The 22,993-nt window shown below is 31.1% G+C and overlaps 1 protein-coding gene across 1 annotated transcript in view; it reads left to right on the top strand.

Moving 5' to 3' along the window:
- The window catches only part of COL5A2 (collagen type V alpha 2 chain), a 196,607-nt gene that overhangs the window by 107,915 nt on the left and 65,699 nt on the right, over positions 1–22,993 (top strand). Inside the window, exons 7-16 of the mRNA XM_051986039.1 lie at positions 8,723–8,833; positions 11,045–11,122; positions 15,429–15,473; positions 15,761–15,814; positions 16,215–16,268; positions 17,111–17,164; positions 19,744–19,797; positions 20,524–20,577; positions 21,417–21,461; positions 21,962–22,015. Of these exons, the coding sequence (XP_051841999.1) occupies positions 8,723–8,833; positions 11,045–11,122; positions 15,429–15,473; positions 15,761–15,814; positions 16,215–16,268; positions 17,111–17,164; positions 19,744–19,797; positions 20,524–20,577; positions 21,417–21,461; positions 21,962–22,015 (603 nt within the window). The remainder of the gene's footprint in view (positions 1–8,722; positions 8,834–11,044; positions 11,123–15,428; positions 15,474–15,760; positions 15,815–16,214; positions 16,269–17,110; positions 17,165–19,743; positions 19,798–20,523; positions 20,578–21,416; positions 21,462–21,961; positions 22,016–22,993) is intronic.

Below are 22,993 nucleotides of genomic sequence, written 5' to 3' on the forward strand. Positions count from 1 at the left end.
AACTTTTTCAGTGATCCTTCGTAAAATATTTGTTTTCATTCTCCTGTCTTATTCCATTAAACATTTTAGGTTTACTCTTTAGTTGAAGTAATTATACAGATATAGTTCTGCCTTAAATTTCAATAATTTATTTAGTGTTTATACATTATGGTCACTGGATGCTTGACTTAGACAAATCATTTAATCTCTCAGTTCTTCAAATATTTCACTGATTTTCTCTTCTGCAGAATTAGTAATCTACATTGGTAAAAAGAATTTCCCCACTGAGAGTTAAACCATTCTAATGAAATCACAGATCCAATCACATTTCCTCTGCATTAAAAAGGATACTTATAAGCTATGTATAATTGATGTGTGCTCCATCCTTGAGAGCCCATTTCAAAATAAAAAAAACAGGAGAAGGAAAATTATTAGTACATTGAATTGCTTTCTGATATGACAACTCATCTGATGTGGATATTGCCAAAATTATGTGATAATGCTGACCCATACAGGTGATATTTTTGTTCTATAGGATTAATTGCTAGGTGAAAACAAAAGAGAAAAAAGATTATTTTTTCAAGTACAATTATAAACTAAATTTCATAATTTCTCCAATAATCCTAATGTTGAGTAGATCAAAACCTAGAATGCTATTAAAAGGGGTTGGGTTTTTTTTTTCAAAAGTTCTTGCTGTGAAAAAATAAAGCCTCTAAAGTAAAATGATCTACTGTGCTCTCTTAATTTAAAACCAGAGAATAAATACAATAAAAATAAAACAGTTTAACTATTGTCCCATTGATATAAAATATCAATACTCTTGAATTCTTAAAGAATCTTATTCTTTTTTTCTTGTTTCTTTATTATAAACACTTTTCATATTCTCATGATATGCTTTCTACAAGTTAAAAAATAGAATGTTCTGTGATTCAGCGGAATGCATTTAAAGTTTCATATTTTCTCTAAGATATGCCTACATTAGAAAATTGACTGTAACTAAACTTATTTTTTACTCCCAAATATGTGGGTGGGTGGATAGGAATGAGTTAAAGAAAGAAATGAATCATGTAAAGACAATTTCCAGAAGGTAATAAAAATTTATTCCTTCTCTTATTCTTCCCAAGAGTTTTTAATCACAGTCACCAGACTGAAAGCTTTCTAGATCAATATTTTGATACACTATCCCCCGCACAGAATCCTTCACTTCTTTGCATCTCAGCACCTTGAATGCCCATTTCACTGCTTTAGAAACCATTGTGATAGATTTATTTGCAGCTCCTAAATAAAATCTTAAAAGGTGAAACCCATTGCCATTCCTGAATCTCTGGTTGCATCTGCCTAGTTCAAGAACTGAGAATTTAAAGATTGAATTTTGTATATAGTGCTCAACAAAACTCTGCCTTTTTTTTTTTTTTAAACAAGGGACTCCGCTCATGAATAATGATTCTAGAAAAATTGTATTTGGTACTCTTCTCTCTCTCTCTCTCTCTCTCTCTCTTTTTTTTTTTTACTAGTTCTTCCTTCTCTCCACATCATTGCAAGTTTTCTTGTATATATATGTTTTCAAGTTTCTCCTATTTATAAGCAATAATGATCTAATAAAATCACTTTCTAGCAAGTGATTAAATGTGGTCCTCCTAGAAATACACACACACACACACACACACACACACACACACACATATATATGTATATATATATATATATATATTGCATTTTATAAAAGGACAGAAAGAATAGCCAAATGATCAGCCAAAGGAATAAATTGATTATAGTGAAATTTTAAACAGGATCTGGATGAATGAGAAATATTTTGTTTAGAAATAAAAATGTAGGCAGAACAAGCCTTTATTAAGTGCTTGTTATGTATTAGGCATTCCCTAAATGCTGGGGATGTAATCATAATCAATCAAAAATATCCTAATGGGAGAAGAAAGCACATAAGGATGAACTAGAAAGAGGAGGGAAGGACTTGATAGGTATCATAGTGTAGAGATGGCTGAAAAGTAGCATGGTAGCCTGGTTCCATATAAGATGAGACAAAAATTCATCCATCAAAGCCTGGCTTCTTAGGGAAGAGACCAAATTTCTAGTGGAAGGAAAATAAAAAATGATGAAGAAGATGATGGTGGTGATGGTGACAGCTAACATTTAAAATTTTCTTTTTTTTCTTTTTTATATTGTGTATATATATATATATATATATTTACATTTAAAATTTTCAAAGAACTTTGAACATGTTACTTCATTTTATCTTTACAATAATTATGCAGAGAAGGTTGTATTATTATATGGTTAAATTGTGTTGTCCCCATTTTATAGATAAGGAAACTGATAAATAGAAAGATTAAGTATCTTGTTCAAGATCATATAGTTATTCAGTGTTTGAAGTAGGATTTGAACTCAGGTCTTCCCAATTCCAAATACTGTGTTCTATGCATCAGTGCATCCAGCCACATGATAGCAACATGGGCACAGGCAATATGGTGTGGAAATGGGAAAGGAAATCTGTCTAGTAGTTTTCAATTCACATCCTCTGGATGTCTGCACATTTTGTCATTGAATAAAATCTATCCTTAGTTGTGATGTTGCTAGTAGGATCCTTTTGAATAATTCACTCATTGGCAATAGATTTACTTTTGTGAGAGGAAACAGAATGGATTCGTGTCAATCCCCTTCCACAGCATACAGTCACAGATGTCCCCAGGCAACATTGTTCCATGAAATAGAACAATGGTTCTCAAACTTTGTGGTCCAAGAACCCCTTTAGAGTCTTTAAAATGATGGAAGATCACACAAAGAGCTTTTGTATATGGGAGTTATATATATATCAACACTTACCATATTATAAATGAAAACATCTTATTTTTATATAAGTAGTTTTGACCTCACAGATACCCCTGAAAGAGTCACAGGGATTCTCAGTTGTCCCTGGACCATGCTTTGAGAACTTTTGGGTTAGAATATTTGGCACCAGGCTACCACATATTTATTTGGTCTATTGTACTGCCACCTGATTCAAATGCTTCTCAGTTCTTGATTTTCCAATCAGGGACCTTGATGGATAAATCTTCTTAAATAGAATATGTACATGTCCCTTCTAGAGAAGCTGTGTGTTCGTATGGGGTGGAATTTTGTAATTGGTGATGTGAGTTCTCAGTTGACTCTCAATAAATATGTCGACTCCAAAAAAGAACCAACATTCTTGGGGCCTAAATTTTGAATGAATTTACAAGGATGTTTATTGGGGGGAGGCAGTTCTGCCTGAGTTTCTTGATTGTAAAGTATAACTTCCTCCACTTTCATAAGTGAAACGTTAGGCTGGGGAAAAGGACTGTAGCTGTGATTTCACTGGTACAGGCAATCAGGAGGTGAATAACTACTTCTATTGAAGATTGTCTCTGCAATTGAAAGTCTGAAAGAGAAAGCCAGAATCCTGAGAAATAAAGTGATTTGTCCAGAGTCACAGTCTGATTTTGATTCCAGATCTTGATTTCCTGACCAATTCTGTTTCCAGCACCATGTAAAAATGCTAAGGAATAAAAGGGAACTGAAGTCTGAGAACTTGAAAGGTGACACCTCATTATGTTAAATAGTGGATTATATTATGTTAAACAGTAGATAAAAGTGAAAAGATGGAGGGATGTAATTGATTAAAGCTGTTTCCGCTGTGACTCAAGCTTCCTCCAGTAGTGCTTCTTGTTCTTTTGGCTTCTAGGACTAGGCAAGGGGAAGCAAAGGTCAAATATTTACTAATGCCTACCAGGAGCTCCACCAAATACTTTACACATATTATTTTATTTGATATTCTCAACAATTCTGTGAGATAGGTGCTATGATGCTTTCCATTTTACACTTGAGGAAATAGGCAGACAGAGATGAAGTGACACCAGACCACAAAGCTAGTAAGTTTCTGAGTCTGGATTTGAGCTCAGTTGTGCTCCTAACTCCAGACTCAGCACTCTTATCCCTAGTGCCACTTGGCTGCTGAAATTATGGACAATAACTCTGCCTGTGAAACTGTAAAGTGAACTTTTGTCTTCTGTTTAACAATGCCAATCAACAAATAGTTAATTGAATACCTACTAATTGAATATCTCTGCCTTTGGAAAAACTTATAGTCTTATGAGGGAAGATTATACACAAAAGAAACTCTAAACGTGAGGAAAATGAGGAAAGGAATGATAGAAAAGCCAATGAAGTCTCCTCAAAGGACAGCTACATGGGAAATGAAATGTATGTGGTGAATCTCCTCTTTGAATTCCCTTCTTTTGAGTGCATGTTTCTGCCATCTAATGGAGGTGAAGAGGGTAAAGATAAGGTATGAGTATAAAGGGTGACTGAATCTTGCAGGATGATGAAGTTATTGCTTTTCTGAGGCATGTGGAGAAATCCTCAAGTAGTATAAGTGGGTTTGAAAAATGCATCTTCCCTCAGACTGCAAAAAGGGATTGTGTGTGTGTGTGTGTGTGTGTGTGTGTGTGTCTTATCTGTGCCAAATTAAGTGCTAGTTATAGTCTCAAGCTCCTCCTCTTTTTCTGTTATACATTACATTTGCCAGCTATCCTGGGGAGAAGGGGACTCATAACTGGCTGATTCCAAAGAGCTCGAGATTGTCCTTAGCAAGTAACTTCATCTCTCTGAGACACAATCCCCTTATCTACAAGTTGAGAAGAGTATATTAAACTTCTTAAATTAAAATGGAAAAATTATGATTCTATTCATGAGTTGTCATTCTAGGTGATTCTATGATTTTATTTATCCATATATGGCTGAACTAGTACATCAAGTATGAGTGTTTAAAGGTTGCCATCTAGTGGCAACTTCAGGATATTCTTTTTATTACTTTAGATTGTACTAGAGAAACAAAAGGATGATTAATGTTATGTGCCTTATGGCATTGCATTTAATTAAACATGAAACATATAAACAGAAATTGACAATTATTTTTCTACTCTAAGAATATGAATATAAAATTTCTAGTTTCTAATCTGAACATCAGTTGACTTTGGAACGTTTATAAAAATTAGTCTTTAGAATTATCCTTTAAACCTCCAAAGTTTATCATTTGAGACATTCCATTGGGTTTATTAAGTAACATTTTGAAGGGTGTTTTCATGTATAATCTTATTAATAGATTAATTCCTCATTTAAGAAAATTTTTTCTTTATTTTCAAAATCCCAATTCTGTACACGTGGTAGCCTATATTTTTCAGACAAGGTTTGGCATAACAAAAACTTTAATTTGCATTTATTCATAAAGTATGATATTTATAGGTAACTCTTCCAGAAAATGGCTCTCTCAAATAGTGTAGGATGGAAAGATAATTTCTATTTCTATAGCTCCCCAGATTTTCCTTGACTTTGATGATGGAGAATAATATCTAGTACTGTATTTGTGTGTGTGTGTGTGTGTGTGTGTGTGTGTGTGTGTGTGTGTATGTGTGTGTTTGTGTGTGTTTTGTCTTTCAAGACAAAACCTCATTAAAAGCAGATATTGTATATTTTATTTTCCATATATAATAATATCTATTTATGGTATAAATTATAGCATATAATCATTTAGTTGGTCAATAAACATTTATTAAATATTTACTCTGTGTCAGGAACTGTGCTAATTGCCAGGGATAAAATGAAAAGTAAAAGAAAGTTCTTGTGTTTGAAAAAGTCACAGTATAATCGGGGAGCAACATGCAGATATCTACATACAAACAAAATACTAAAGGATATACATGTGTGTATTATATATGTGTATATATATATACATATATATATATATATATATATATTAGACTAAATTTTCAGTCTCTAGCAGTTCAGTTACTTAAGGGGATAATTCACCTCCTCCTTCTCTTAGTAATTATGTAAAATTGTCCTTCATTTTGATTCTATAGATTTGCATTTGGCAGCTTAAATATCAAGGTGAATCTTTATGTATAAAGAATATCTATATATGAATATACTTCACTGATCTATCGGTTTTTAGAAATAAATGCTGGCAAGGAGAGTTTTCTTTCCTAAGAAATTTAATGCTTATCTAAAACATTATAAAAAGAAAATATAAAATATAGGTTTTATAGACTATGCTATATTTTCTACTAGACAGGGACTAATTAGTTTGATTAATTCAACAAACTGTATTTTTATTTAGTACTATTAAAATCTATTTCTTTTCCAAATTTTAAAGTCAGCTATGAGGAGCAAATTGATTTATTATGTAAGTAAATTATAATAGCATTAACAGGTATTAAAACAGACATATTCTATTTAAGTTTTATTCAACCCTCTTTAAGATCATAAAACTTGAACTACCTACTTTTACTACTTCCTTATAGTACTTGTAGAGTAGTACTACTCCTTGATGAGTTTTCTTTCTCACAATATACTAAAATCAATTTATGAAATGCTGACTCATTGACAATTAGTGTTCTGTATGTTCTCATGTTTTACATAAGGAGGCTCTCCTCTGTCCCTTTGAACTACCAATTACTTTCTAGCTATTCTCTTCTTTTATCATAAAATTCATTATTGTTTTACAAATTCCTGTTTGACCCTTATTATTAAAAGCTAAGATTTAAGACTTTTAAGAATGAAAGTGAACATACTTATGAGGGTTGTGTATAGGGATATTTCTGTATCATTGATCTGTGGAATTTGACATTGTTATTGTTGCTCTCTCCTATGAAAAGCTATACTGGGTTACGTGTCTCTGTGGTTTCCTCTGTTGATCACTGGACTAGTTGAATTCTGGTTAGGAATAAAATGAAAATATAATAAAACATAAATGAACTTAATTGAGAGAATGAATTGTTTGGAGATAGGAGTTGAGCAGATTGAAAAGAATATTCTAGATATCACATAGTGAAGCAAATGACTTGCAAAAGAGGATCAGTTAACTATGTGAAGTTAATACTCTGAATACCAAATTGTACAACATAGGTTAAAAGATTTTAAAATAGTTGTATTGAGTTTGAGAAGCTAATTTTTAGAGATTTAGTTAAATTAGTTTTTTTTCTGTGAAATTCCCACTAATTAGTAGCAAATGCTCTCTAAATGGAAGTATATATGGAAGTATTAGGAACTGAGGATGAATCTGTGATTTTACCAAGAAAATGAATCACCTTCTACCAAAGGAAATTTAAATACTGAAAGATTAAGTAACTTGCCCAGCATCACATAGCCAGTGTGAATTTGAGACCGAATTTGAATCCAATCATTCTTGGCCTCAAGGCTGGCTTTGTAGCTATATGCTATGCCAGCACAAATGAAAGTCAATTTTTGCACAAAATTTGTGGTGTTAGTGAAATGTATTGAAGAATTATGGGTAACAACGACTGGGTCCAAGATGAATAATTCAGCACTAAAGACACAAGATCTGTCATTTTCTTGCAGGCACATTTAGAGAAAAGATTGTCTTTGTCTTTGCTTGCTTATTGATTCCCACCAATATCATAAAATCTTAAATTGCTCTTTGAAATACCCCACAACTAAGTGACTTTCTAGGTCTGTCTGCCCCCTTTATATACAATTTCATATCTGATATAAGCTTGTAAGTTTCTCTTTTAGAAAACTCAGATTCTAAGGCAACAATTGAAGGGAAGATAAGATATTATTGGTTGTTTGTGTTCCTTAATCTACAGCTTTGAGATGAATAATTAATGTAGTGAAGAAGAAAAAAAAAGAAGGGAAGAGTTTATATTATTTCATGGTCTTGGCATAGAATCTGTGAGACATTATTGCTTATGCATCCTCAAAGACAAGGGTAGCAAATAGCAACAGATGGCAAGAAAGCCATTTGTTTATGACTTGAATATGTCACAGTTTAGCTTTTCAGAGTCAGTTTTCAAACTTTGATGAATTATAAAATGATAATAATATCCAAAAGATAACATATCCATGAGATGGATGCAGAGATGAGTACAGGGGGCTAAAAACACTACTAGTATAATAGTTTGCTGAGATTATAATACTGTTTCTCTATTATGCTCACAATAAAATTAAATCTGTTTATATAAAAATTTTCACAACCTGAACCTTCCTATCTTTCCAGGATTATTATATATTACTCTTCTCTATATACTCCCCTGTTCCTCCATACTGGTCTACTTGCTTTGTCACATACAACATAATTGCTTTATCTTCTATCTCCATATCTTTGTACTAATATATTCTGTACTTCATGTTCAGAAGTACATCATCCCTGGCATTTAGAATCTCAGACGTTTTTCAAGACTCAGTTCAAGCCTCAAATTCTGTAAATAGTTTTCCTCAGTTCTCCAAGCTGCCACATATCACTTTTAAGGCTACCATGTATTTATTGTCTTTGTATCTATCTTATATTTACTTATAAATATATGTATTGTCTTTCCCATTATTATTTAAAGCCTGGACTATTTTTTTCCTTTTCTTTATATTCTCAGTCCTTGTCATAGTGACTGGCACATACTAAGTACTTAAAATGATTGTTGACGGATATGTTGAATATGAATAATCTTTCAATAAATGCATTTAATTAGCAAATTTTTTGCCAAAATTTTTTCTCCAACAGTAGAAGTTCAGTGGAATTCTGACTTTGGTGATAGGGGCAGAATTATCTTATCATTAAACTGTATGAATGCCAACCTATTTCTGTAAATATCTATCAATAGATAGATGCTTTACACAAAGAAAACTGACCTGTTAGCTTTTTTTTCCCATATAAGTCTGGGAAAACAACTGTTATTTTTCTTCTTTTGTTTTCTAGGGTGCACGTGGTCCACAGGGAATTGATGGAGAACCGGGAATTCCTGGCCAACCAGGTGCTCCTGGACCCCCAGGACATCCATCCCATCCAGGGCCAGATGGCATCAGCAGGGTATGTTTTATTTATATGAAAGACTAACCATGTTAAAACATATCTTTTACTCGTTACTTGGTTATTAGTTTTTCTTACTATGTTAGCTCTTCACAGTATGGAGCTGATTCTTGGTTCTTCAGCGACATTTACTTTAATGGATACTTAAGAATCATACCATTGATAATTTTTGATGTGCTTAATCTCTCTAAGATTCACCTTCCTTTTTTCTACAATGGAGAAAATGATATTTATATTTTCTAAGTATTGCTACATCCTAAGTATTTTGTGAGTCTTAAATGTGTACTATTATTATCATGTAGGCAGTTTTAAAATTCTAGCATATTTCATTAAAAAAAAATCTGAAGATTTCAAGTTTAGAAGAATTTGTCTAGAACTAGCCTATTTAAAACGATACAGAAACATCAGAAGAAAGATGACTATCTGGTGCTATATTTAGAATCCATGACAATTAATGAGGATTGTTTCTTAATTGATATTGATGTAGGTACTATCTCTAATGATGACCATAGATCTTTTGAAAAATTAGGGCATTAGATTTTTGTAAATTATGTTCCTTAGGGATATGATAATAAAGGAATATCATTAAAATTGTCATCAGGAGTAACAAGGCATATAACATAACATTAAAAAAAAACAAACTGCTGGCAAATAAATATATCAATTCACATATCATGTTGTTATTGCTTCAAGTTCCTCCAGCTTTTTGGTATTTCCCTATAACTTAACTTCAAGTACCTCAACTTAGTTCTTCCTTTAAGAAGTCACCAATTATTAATTCCTCTGTATGAAGTTAAGTATTTTCATCTTGTCTTTCTTCCTCAAAAGTTATAGAGAAACTATAAGTCTATATATCTTTTGAGTAATAGACATATGTTCACCAAAGTGAATGCATCTTTAGGATAAGACTATCTCCATTACAGACTGTTGAGGGACTGGTGCCATAGACACCTAAACTGGCATTTAGAATTATCTTCCATATCACTGCACCTTGCCCTAAGATACTTCCTCTCAGATTAGTTCTAGACATGTAACATGTCTTATTGTAACATGACAAGGCAAAAATAAATTTCCTTGGAATCCTCAGGAAAATCAACTTAATCCATTACCATATAGAAGATAAAAAGATAGCAAAAGAGAAGCAACTGAATTCTGTACCTATTTATCTTTTTCTTTTCTTCCTTAGAGTAAAAATAATGATAGATCTTGATTGCCAGCAATTTATAAGACTGATTTTTATTTAATCTTAGGATTGGAGTTTTGACTATATCATAAATTTGGAGATTCTATATAAGCAGTTTATAAAAGAATTTCTTAGCATAAGTAGAACAACTTGTCGCATGGGCCCCTTTCAGTACTGAAACATGACTTTCAATGGGAATATGATTATATTTGATTCTCCACTTTGCTGAGAATCCATTTTTTCTTGGTGATCATGGGTTTTGACTCTTTACTTACTTTAAACATTTAAATAAAACCGACTCTTTCATCTATCAAGGAGCTAATGAAGGGAAGCCATAAAGGGAAAAGGAAATGCATGTCAGTGAAAATCAATTATCAAACTCAATTTGTATTATAATAAAAAGCTTTTGGTTCTTTGATCTTGCAGTGATTTTGTGAAATGAGGATTGTGCAGTTTCTTATAACAAAAAACCTTATTTTCACTTTTATCAAACAAACTGAATTTTACTGGTCATTTCTTAGATAATAAAAAGTAATATAATACAAATTCTTAACCTAAATTATGGATTACTCAATCTTATGATTTTAGTAATGTTTCAAAGTTTAATCTAATGTTATCTGTCAAAGGAAATGACATAATTAGTGTAGTAAGAGTACAGACATACGAAACTAGATAAAATTGTCATCATTTAGAAAGGCTAAATACCTTCCAGAAAAAGTAATGGTCTCATTAAATGTCAAGAATTTTTAGTAAATTATAAATCAACATGCTAACCTGTATATTTTTAAAGTATTCTGTAGGCTTATAGAAAGAAAAAAATGATTCTTTTAATAAGCAATACCAACCAATGTAAACAACATATCAAATTCTGTTTTTTCATGAGGTTTTAAGTTAATAGGATTAAAAAATGAGTTATTCCTACAAAGGGAATATACAGAGATTTCCAAAGTTAAGTAAAAAATAAAATCTGGTAATATATGTGTGTTTCCTTTTCTGTGAGAATAATATTAATTTTCTCATCTTTGTAGCCATTTTCGGCTCAGATGGCTGGGTTAGATGAAAAATCTGGACTTGGAAGTCAGATGGGACTGATGCCTGGCTCTGTGGTAAGTACCTATGTTTAATTTAAATACTTTTGTAGTGGAGGGAATCATATGTGAAAAGATAGACTTCACTAAATTAACTCTCTAGCTAATAGTTGTTTATGTACAAATCACAAATGTGGCTGTACATATTCCAATGCCAGTTTATGTACTATTATTATTAGTGGTGTTGATATTTATTTCATTTAAAATTTTTTGTTTAAACTTATTATTTGTTTTCCTTTCTCCTTTCTGAGCTCAGTAATGAAAAATATATGAAGCTGGACAGGGCCAGATCTTTGCAAAATTTTTATACAAGTAAAAGTCATCTTTGTAATTTTTGTTCTTTCTGATTTCTGCTCCTGATATTTTATATTTCGTTGTCTTTGGAAGCACTTTTCTTGGGTGACAAATGTCTTTGTGCCTTTCCAAATTTTCTCACTATCGTACCACATGCTTTCAAAGTTATCTCCTTCCTGTCCACCATCAAGGTTTCCATTCTCTCAATGAAGCAAATTTAAACTATGGCTGGCAATATAATATTATTTTAAATAGCCTATAAGAATTTAGAAGACAATTAGACTGTCACCAAAACTTTGTATCTCTACCAGAACCTAGACATTATCTATTTATGTTAAATATTACCATTAAACATGACCATCTTAACTTCCATTGGCCTCTATTTCTTTATCTGAAAAATTATGTAGTTGAACAGTTGAGCTAAATGTTCTTGAAAAGAACATTTCAATTTTAATCTTTAATTTAAGTTCTCATAAGCACTTTAGTTATTAGTAATAGTGTTTTTCAATACTCTAATACATCTGCAATGAATGAATGAATGAATGATTTTTTAGCTGTATACTTTGTGCAAAGCACTATGCTAAGAATTGGGTATATAAGTAAAAAAGCAAGACAGTCATTCCTCTCAAGGAATTCACATTTTAATGGATGTGAATATTCCCTTCAATTCACTTTAAATCAAATTAATTTAACATACATTAATGAACTGCCACTATGTGTCAGGCATTGTACTAAACACTGGAGATGCAAAGACAAACACAAAAACATTGCTGACTTCTTGGACCACATTATTTTAAGAGGGAAGAAACTTGGTCTGACATGTTTTCTTTATCTGTTTGGAGGAGTTTGGAGATAGTGCTCATCTGTATTTCCCTCTGTCTGGTCTATATCTCTCCCTTTCTTTTGAAAGTAGCTTTTTTTTTTTTTTTTGAGTGAGAGGGAATGGAAGGAAACTATTCCTATGATGTCACTGGAGTTTTTCAGTGAGGAACTTTGTCAAATGCAGATTGATTCTTGTTCTGATATTTAGAATCTTGGACTCTTGGATCACCATGGGATAAGTGACTTATCCAGAGTCACATAGCCAGTTTATGTCAGTTTGAGTACTAAAATCTAGGACTCCTTGACTCTGAAGCCAACTTCACATTTATGTCAAGTTGCTTCATTTTTGGTCTTAGCAAATGATTATCCCAAGTAGGAGTAATATTATATTTAAATATATTATTTTAAATATTTAATTGTTTTAAATTAATATGTGATTTAAGTTTAAATATTATTTTATACTTTAATTATAAAATTTATTTATAGTTATATATATGAAGATATATACATCTTTTTATTGAAGACAGTAAAGACAGAGTGACACATTAAAAACCTCAAATCATGCAAAGTTACTATGATACTAAACAATGATTGATTTGGTTAATGGAATATCTAACAGATTTAAAGAAAATATTCAGTAATATAACAAATTATTTTGTTGTCATGAGACTAAAATGTATGGTTTGGAGATGTTATACTGCCCATAGATGGTCTTTTGATTCTATTCTTGCATATTAGCCATTTAAAAATAACAACTATCTCTATTACCATCCCATCAAAGTCCAAAGAATTAGTGAAGTTGGGAGAATGCATCACTTGAAACTATAGCAATACTTCCTGAAATGATGGATAATGAGAAATTTTTGTTCCCCAAGAACCTGTGATAGCTATATAGGCCTGTCAGGGATCTCAAAATGTAGATGTATAGATACCTTCAGATTTGTTGAATATAACCGAAAGTTGGTTATTTTAGATGGAGTTTATGAATTAACTAAGACTCAAAATTGGAATAAAAAAGTTCTCTGAGTTGGTATTCATATGAACTCAACAAATAATATGTTGACAAAGGAGCTTTGGACAAATGATTGAGTCAGAGATTTTTTTCTTTAAATGAGGGGATATTTATAATAATGATACAATATTAAGACGATGCCATCAGAAATTATCTAAAGATTATCATTATATAATGTAGATTTAGTGATCAACATAGATTATATGAGGAAATGATTGAGATTGTATCACATTGCTGTAATCTGTTTAAAAAATACTTTGCACCAAATACTTAGGAAAATATGACCTAGTCCTGATTAAAATTATACTTCAGAAACTCACTATTTTAAAAGAATTTTACATGTGACAACTTCCCATGCTAGAAAATGCAAGCATTAAACTGTTTTATTTTCAGGCCATTATCAAAGGACAAATTATTGCCTATAATTTCTTAGATATAACATTGAATCATAAAAACCTATAGGCAATATTTTAATAGGTTGCCATTTCCAAAACTAATAATCTCCAAGCTGCATAAAATGAAAACTTAAAAAATATGGGCTAATAGATGAAAATTATATAATGAAAAACAATCAGGATAGCAATTTATCCTAAGATTATTTTAATTTGAACTCTATCCAAAAGACAAGGATTATAGAATAATAATAATACCAGTAAAAATAAATTATAATGATTTTATCCAACTATAAAAGCTGTTAATTTAATTACCTGTATACGAGTTCAGGAAATGTTAAATATAAAAGAATACTAGCAAGTTAAAGACATATCCTAGAAATATTTCTATCTGAACTCCATTACATTAAATAAACCTCAAGAAGCTTATGTTCTTTCATTTGGAAAATATGTCAAAAATAAGTATTTAAATATTAAAATTATTATAAACTAATTTTAGGTGTATTAACAAACTGGAGAATTAGAAATAGTTTCATGATGAATTCTTTGGATTATGATAATACTTGGGATTATTTAATGTGAAGGGTAGAACATTTGCAAGGCACTGAATATTTAGATTTTAATCCCATTATTTTATCCACTTTATACTATGATTTTTCTAGTGATACTATTGTATTGTATGCAAGTCATGAAACCACACAAAGATGGGGAAAATAAAAATTGTAGATCACTCAAAGGACAATGGATGCATAGATAAATAGACACATAGATGATAGATAGATATATGGATAGATAGATGATATATATATAAATAACTGGGATTTCAAATAGTTATAATGATTCCTTACCTTCAAGAAATTGAATAAAATATGTCATCTTAATGACTGATTGGGAAAAAAAAATGGATTGGTTATTCATTCAGTATTAGATAGGGGTAACTGATTATTAGTCCTTTTGTTTAAATGGTTCTTATAAATTTGAAAAGACCTACAAAAAAGACTCTAACACATTGGCTTTCTCTTTTAAGGATTTATGGGGGGAAATGAAGGAAAGTCACACAGGATAGAAAATAAAGATAATCTCTGATGTGCATTGATGTAGAAAGTATCCATATAGTGAGATCTTAGATCCACCAAAGAACCCCCATTACAACCACCATTATTATTAAATATTAGGTTAAAAAGAGTTACTTTGATCTTCTTGCCATGTTTAAAAATTCTTTGAGAAAAAGAATTTATCCAAACATTAAAGCTTTTAGATATTAAGTTCTTGTAGGCAATAACATAAGCTGTAAAATGATCCAAATCACTCCTTTAAATTTGCTGATTTAAACCATAAATTATCCGTATCATAGTTGAAGTATTGAATAGGCAAGATGTCAGGAACTACTTTCTGCATGCCAAGATTGTTAAAATAAAATAAAACAAAACAAAAAAAAAATTCTGATTTTTATTTTAATTGAACTGGTTTTTAGCTATGCGACTCTCTCAGTACCAAATATATTGGGTGCATGAGGACATACTATTCGTTTTTCTTTGTGATACTGAGAATGTATGTAGAAATCATTCCAAGTACCCAAGTATTATCTGAATTTTACACATCTCCTAAATTCTTGGCCCTCGGCTTTTGTTTCTTGCTAATTTAATTCTGCCTTTCTCCCTTTAATTTCACTGCCCACAAAGGAAGTGTTAAGTTGCCATAATCATTGACAAAGTCTTATTCTTTCCACCTTAAGCTGGAGATTGCTTATATATTTGACAGTTGTTATAAAGAATAATGGAATATTACTTTTTGTTTATTATAGGGTCCAGTGGGACCAAGGGGGCCTCAAGGTTTGCAAGGAAAACAAGTAAGTCATATTGACTTTTACAAACCATAAAATTATTGTGATAAAAATGTAATTGCTTATATGGTATGACCAAATTTCATTTAGTTTTTTTAAATGTTTATATAACATACTATATGATGTAACTGATTTTTAAAAAATCATTTTTGGATAAATCAAATATATTTTTACTTCTTATATGGGAAATACTTTATGTAGAACCATTTGAACTTCATTGCTCTTGGATAGGACAAAATGTTAACATTGTTTTTGGTATCTCATTTGTTTTTCTGTTTATCTTTTAATTTTAGGGTGGTGTTGGTCCTGCAGGCCCTCCAGGTGAACCTGGTGAACCAGGCCCAATGGTAATGTCAAGTAAGCATATATAGCCAGTTACACAAACACATTAGAAATGTATAATGTTTTATAAATACAACAAATCCTCTCTGTAATGTAGCATGCCATTAACACTGAAATTTGAAGGACTTACATGCATTTGGAATGTGCCTGTACTCTTTCTCTGTTTTTGCTTATGACTAAAGTATTTTGAATGGCATCATTGGTCATTGCTAAACACTTCAGTTTAACAGTTTCTTTTGTACTCAGTCATAATGTATATTATCTAAGGATTGCAACAAGAGATTCTGAATATTAATAATGCAAGTAATTATCTTTGATATTACTGGAATGTAATATCAAAATGTATATTTCTCAAGGATGTTTTAAAAATTTCTTTTATTGACATTTTATATTTTTTTTTGTCAGGGTCCAGTTGGTGCCCGTGGTCCAGAGGGACCTCCTGGAAAACCTGGTGAAGATGTAAGATGAATTTGGATCATTAGTTTAGTAACTTTGAAATGGAATGAAATAGAATGTTAGATGAGAATTTTCATTATTTTCTTATTTTTCTCTTGACTTAGTTCAATCTAAATCTTATAAATATAGTCTTGCTGGTAATTTCAGGGTGATGCATTTTCAAAGTCTATTACCATATTCTTTTATCTCTGTATGTCATAGACACAAGAAGAACAGATGTAACTTTTTTCTGTTGGACAGGCACACAATTTCTTCAGACTTTTAACAATTCATGAACTTTCAAGTGAGATACTAAAGTTCTCAACATTTCATTTTGAACTCTGCACCAATACAGCAAATATAAGGTTTACTAATGATGAAGATATTGATTTATGCAATAAAATTGTGAATTAAATCAAAGATATAACCAGCTTCGAAGTGTAACAGTCTAGGTTGGAGAATAAGTTCTCATTCTGTTTTTGGCTATGCCACAATATAATGATATAATTGTGAACCTTAGAGATCTGCTATCTCCCTTTGTAATAAGGGAGGCTTTTTGAGTCTTTTCTAGGAAGAGAGACTTAAAATGCTACAAATATAGCATTTTAAGATAAAATTATTATGAAATTCATGAAATCAAAATAAATGTAATCACAGCTACGAAGTAGTTATAGTAGTTCTTTACATTCTTTGTGTCACCAGAAAAAAGACAGCCAATATTTCACTAAATCATATTTTTACATGAAGATTGTAAAAAATAGGACACTCATCTTTCCAAGGAGACATTTTATTTGCATGCAAAATATTTAGTATCTATTCAATGAGGAGAAATTATTTTAATTTAATTTTTTTTTTTTAATGCAAAGGGTGAACCAGGTAGAAATGGAAATCCTGGTGAAGTAGGATTTTCAGGATCTCCGGTAAGTTTTTTCTGCTGTATAGAAATTGCATGAAGGTACTTCAAAATAAAAATTTTAAAAACAAAAACAAAACATACAGAAAACCACATCTACCCTGCCTATCCACAAAATAGTTGGTATTTCCAATCTATGAAATAGTGTTGGGAGCATTTTTATAATTTATTGAATCTTATTATGACCTAATATAACAAAGCAAAACATAGAATTTTATAGTTGGATGGGATCTTAGGCACTATGTCCTTAAAACTTCATTTTTTGCCTAAATTTATTATATGAAAACTACTAAGATTCAAAGCTAAACATTGCCTTTGTTTTTATATATGAAGATTCCTCTGTGCTTTAATTATTGTGTCAACTACAACTATAAAACTAGTTTTCTAGCTTCCCCCTTCCTTCCCTCAATATCCTCCTGGCCATCCCTCATCTATCCCCTGCCATTCCCCCAAATTCCTAAACAAAACTTCAGGCCAGCCATGAATGTAAATACAGTGCTTAATCACATGCACAGATGGACATTTCAAAGAGTAAAAGGATTAAAGTCTTTTAAAGGTCTTCATCCTTCCTTTAGAGCACATTCTTTAACTCATCCACTGTGTGGCTCTAGTAGAGGGGGGGGAATGTGCATCGTCAGCATATTACACATGCACGCCATGAGTGCAAAAGAACAGATTGTGTTTGGGGGATGATGACAGTCTTGGGTCAAATTGGAATGAGAACTTTTTGTTAAAGCTTGTACATCTGTTACATTTTCCTGCTATGTTAGGGAATATGGAATCCCCTAATGTAATGAGAATTTCTCATTAAGAGCATAAAATTGGACAGGTTAACTGGTAATGCTGAGACATTCAGCTCTATAATTCTCTGTGAAGACAAGAAGAAGATTTATTAAAGGACTAGGTTAGTATGGAAGGGAAGGAGATTTTTTTTTTCCCAAGAGGGGAGAATGCAGAAAGAAGACCTTGAAGTATTCTGTTTCAAACGTAAAAAGAATTCTTCTGGATAGCTCTATAGAAGGGTAACTAGAGAATTGTATCACTGGACATGAAAACTCAGTATTATATACCACTTTAACATATGCACAGTTCTTTCTTCATACCTAGTCAATGAGATTATTAATACAAACAACTTCCATGGTCACCCAGCTAGTAAATATCTGGGCAAAGATTTAAAACCTTATATATAAACTCCAAATCCAGTACATTGTCATTTAATCAAATTTGCCTCTCCTACCTCTCCTGTATGGTGGTGAAAAACATTGTCTTATCTATTTTTTCTGGTGTTTATAGTATGGCTACATACAATATTGTATTAAAAAAGATTGGGTCTTTGTAATCAAAGATTTTTCTTCTGCAGGTAGCATGGAGAATCATTTCTTTCACCTTCTTAAGCTGATTAAGTTGGAAAATTTCTATTGAAAGTTAATAATTATACTCAAAATGAATCTATAGAATGAGAGGAACCTAAACAATCAATTTACCACCAAATTGGTTTCTATAAAAAAAGAAAATACTGTTCCAGGAGAAAGTTTAAAGTATATATGAAAAAATCTTTAAACATTTTGGTTAGCATTTTCCTATTTCTATTATCATCAGCCAAATCAAGTTCAACTAATAAGTAAAAACTGCCATAATATGCAAATAGGTATGATAATTAGTTATGAAAAAGCAAAGAATGTAACAATACCTGCTCTAAAAAGCTTACATTCTATTGAGGCATAAAAAGATGAAAATCATTAAGGAAATTCCAGGTAATATGATGGAGAAATCATAACTTTGTTATATTTGCTGAGATAAGAAGATTTTCCCCCAATCATGCAAAGTATTAGGTGGTTTTATTTCTAAACTTATTGTAAATTCATGCTCTCTCTTTCATTTTCCACTCTTTTTTCCCACTGATTTGAAACTTAGAAATGTATATGTATTTTTCACAGAGATAATACAAAATATGTATATAAATATAATAAAAAGATTATTAAATCATCAATTTCCTAAATCTTTTTTTTTCTATCATCATTCCTCTAATCATCCTGATCTCTTCTTTCTTCTTACTATTAAGAAAATAAGAGGATACAAACATGACCCAGAAGTATACATTTTTCCTTCATAGAAATACAGATTTGCATGAGAAATAAACAAATCAGGACTATCCAGAAGGTTTATAGCATTTCAAAATTTTAAAAATTCTGCTATTTTGTTTTTCAAAGTTTAATAATATTTCTTTTAAACATTAATTCCAATAAGTTTTGTTTATTTTCATGATGTCTTATAGTTAATAATTACAGTGGTATCATTGTTATCATTTTTGAAATGTTGGAAAATGAGTAATTTTTAATATTTTATATCACAAATTTAGATTTCCATTTCCAACAGATTATTATTACCTCCCATGCTAATATAATAATCCTATGGGGATATTTTGGTTAATGAAATGTGTTATTGATATCTTATTTGTATTACTGTAGCAGAGACTTACTTTAAAATGTATTTGACAATGTTTACCTATTCCTAACTTTTTTTTTTCCTTTCCTACCTTCATTTCTTTCTCCTTCCTTGCCTACCTCTCTATTTCATTATTTCTAGGGGGCACGTGGCTTTCCTGGTGCACCAGGTTTTCCTGGTCTAAAGGGACACAGGGTAAGTGTAAATTTGTTCTCCTTTTTTTTTTTTTTTGGTAATGTGATATACTTTACTCAATTGGGTGTATATAAGAGAGAAAGGAGAATTCACTAATATCAAAATTGTCTTTAGTTAGCTTTAGTTTTGTTATTACTCCAGGGTCACTGAAGTTACTATGACTTTTCATTGAATCCTCTTTCAAAAATCAAAATTCTTGAGAGTACTAAACTTATAGAGTCTTGCTAGAGCTCTCAGAGAAGATCCATGATTAGTAAAGATTATGTAAAGTAAGTTGTAATATAGCCATCATTTATTCACTGAATCAATACTCATTTATTTCTCCTTCTGTATGTATTAGACATTGGGGAATACAGAGATAGTTAAGACATACTCCATACCTTTATGGAGTTTGCAAATTAGTAGAAAGGATTATTACAACTATGTGTATATGTGTGTGTCTACTTAGGAGGAAAAATGTTATCTACCTCAAGAGAATAGATTGTTGAACTCTGAATGCAAATTGAAACATTGTTTTTTACTTTTTTCTTGATTTTTTTGCAACATGATTAATATAGAAATTTTTGCATGAAAATAGAAATATTTAAAAAGAATTTCCTTTTAAGAAATACTCATATTCTGTAATTTGTGAAAAAAACATTTAAGATTCCTTACTTTTTTTTTAATCTTTTCCAAAAGTAATTTAGATCCACATATATATTAAAGATTTTTTTTTTTTTTATTCAGGGACACAAAGGTCTTGAAGGCCCTAAAGGAGAAATTGGAGCTACAGGGGCAAAGGTAATTTTCCTAGCATGACTGCTAGAGATGGTTAGAGCTAAGTACATTGTTTCACCTGTTATGTGATAGAGCAACTGGTTATCTGCCTAAATTTTATGGTCTTGTTGAATCAACAGTTATGAATTTAGGAATATATATATATATATAGGAAAACTAAGGTATTAGATGTGGTTATTTTGGCAGCATATCTTGTCCCACTTCTAAGCCTCCTTTCTACCTTTACGTTTTCTATGATTGTTCTTCCTTCCAGTTAAGTAACAGGGAAGGAAGAGATTATTTTTCAAGTGTGTACTGTTTTTAGTATATAGAATTGAGCAGACAATAGGGCTTTATGTTTTATTGCCTTTGCTATTCTAATACTTATTAAGCTATTAAATTTCTGATGGTCATAGTTGTGTGTAGTATAGCCTTCGTTAAACTATTAATCAGGAAGTTATTAGCTTTTCCCCCTTTCCTAGCAAGTTAATGAAGAAAGACATTATGGGTATAGTGAGCAAAGAAACCATCTGGGTTTAAGTCTTGCCACTGACATATCTTACCATGTATATTTCGGATAAGGTGGCCACCTGGAAGAAATTACAGCTTCAATCCATATTTTTAAGTTAAGGTATCTTTGTGTTATGTTTTCACAATCTTGGTTAAATTTTCCAACTTCACTTTAAACTGACAAATATTTCAGGAATCAAATTTCCTTTGAATTTAAAGAAATACAATTCTTTTGAATTCTAAAGAAAATAAATTCTATAGCTGGCATTGAAAATGTACCATGTGGTTTGCCCAGGTAATAGCATCAACCATAGCCTTTTCATAATGTTGTAACTTTCCTATTTTTCTTTTAGGGTGAAGCTGGCCCCACAGGTGCTATGGGTGCAATGGGTCCTATGGTGGGTATCATTTTACATCCTTGTAATATATGTTTGCATTTAGGAGTATATGTAAAAAAAAGTGATCAATGCAAACTAGTAATTCTCTAGATGTTGTAAAGATGACCTTTATACTCCTGAATAAATTAAGTCTATCAGGATACCTTTTCTAAGTACTGAATACAGGAGGGTACCATGCATTTATACATGATTGCTTTTTAAGATTATCATAGAGAGGGGGAACTGGAAGTATTGAACTAAATCTATGGTTGGTGAAAAAAAGCCTTTAATTAATGATCATGCTATAAAATATAAAAAATAAAGATTGATAATCACGAATTTAAAATTAGGGGACTAGACTTGTTAATATGTAAGTTCTCTTTTAGCTCTAGAATTGTATGAGTCTATAATTTTCACTACTGTAATTAGATCTTTTTATGGTTGAGGTATTTTATCAAATTTTATTTTTTGAAATGACATTGAAATAAGACATAATTACTTCTTTTTAAAAAAATTGATAGGGTCCCAGAGGAATGCCAGGAGAGAGAGGGAGACTTGGTCCACAAGGTTCTCCTGTAAGTATTTCTGTATTTCTTTAAAAGTGTTTACATACTTTCCGTATTTATTTATTATAACTTTTCCTTTAATAGAATGTGTATCTCTCATGTTTACATACATGCATGCAGACAGACACACGCATATTAAAAAACCCTGAGACCCAGTTTGATTTTATAATGCATAACATATGCACATAAGTGTATATATATGTGTATATATATATATATATATATATATATATATATATGTATACACACACACACACACACACACACATATTTGTTTTCTTGAAGTAAACTGTCCAGCATTCAAATATTAATGAGGAAAGCACAACTCTGTTGTTTGAATGCCAAATGTATAATTCCCCAAAAGACTGTTTTATGGTGAACTCATACATGGCAAGTGCTCACATGGTAGGCAGATAAAGTGATACTAGAACACTCTAAAGATCTCTCTTAAGAACTTCAGAATTGATTGCCCAACATAGGAGATACTGGCATTAGGACATGGTGTGTCCACATCAGAGATGAACAAAGTAGAATTGAAATAGCTCAGAAGATACATGAGATACACTAATTTTGTGTATCTCATGTAGCTTCTGAACTACTTCAATTCTACCTCAAATGTTCATAAGAACTATTTGTGCCCAACCTTGGCAGAGCATTTTGAAATAATACTGGTTTGATCATTCACAGTCAAACATACTGTAACATGACTGTATCATAGTGATATTACTTTAGTCCTCTTCAAGAACAAAGGACAACAACCAACCAATCAATATATACATAAAATGTGTAACATATATTATATGTGCATTTATATATCATATATTTAATATATAAAGCACATATGTAGTTATGCCTATACACATGTGTATGTATGCACATACACGCACGTGTACATATATATGTGTATTTGTAAATCAAAGTGGGCCTCAGGTTTTTTTTTTTTAATATGGTAATTGAAAATGAAGATCAATAATTTACTGGGTAAAT

The sequence above is a fragment of the Antechinus flavipes genome, chromosome 3 (assembly GCF_016432865.1).
Source record: "Antechinus flavipes isolate AdamAnt ecotype Samford, QLD, Australia chromosome 3, AdamAnt_v2, whole genome shotgun sequence".
Lineage (NCBI taxonomy): Eukaryota > Metazoa > Chordata > Mammalia > Dasyuromorphia > Dasyuridae > Antechinus > Antechinus flavipes.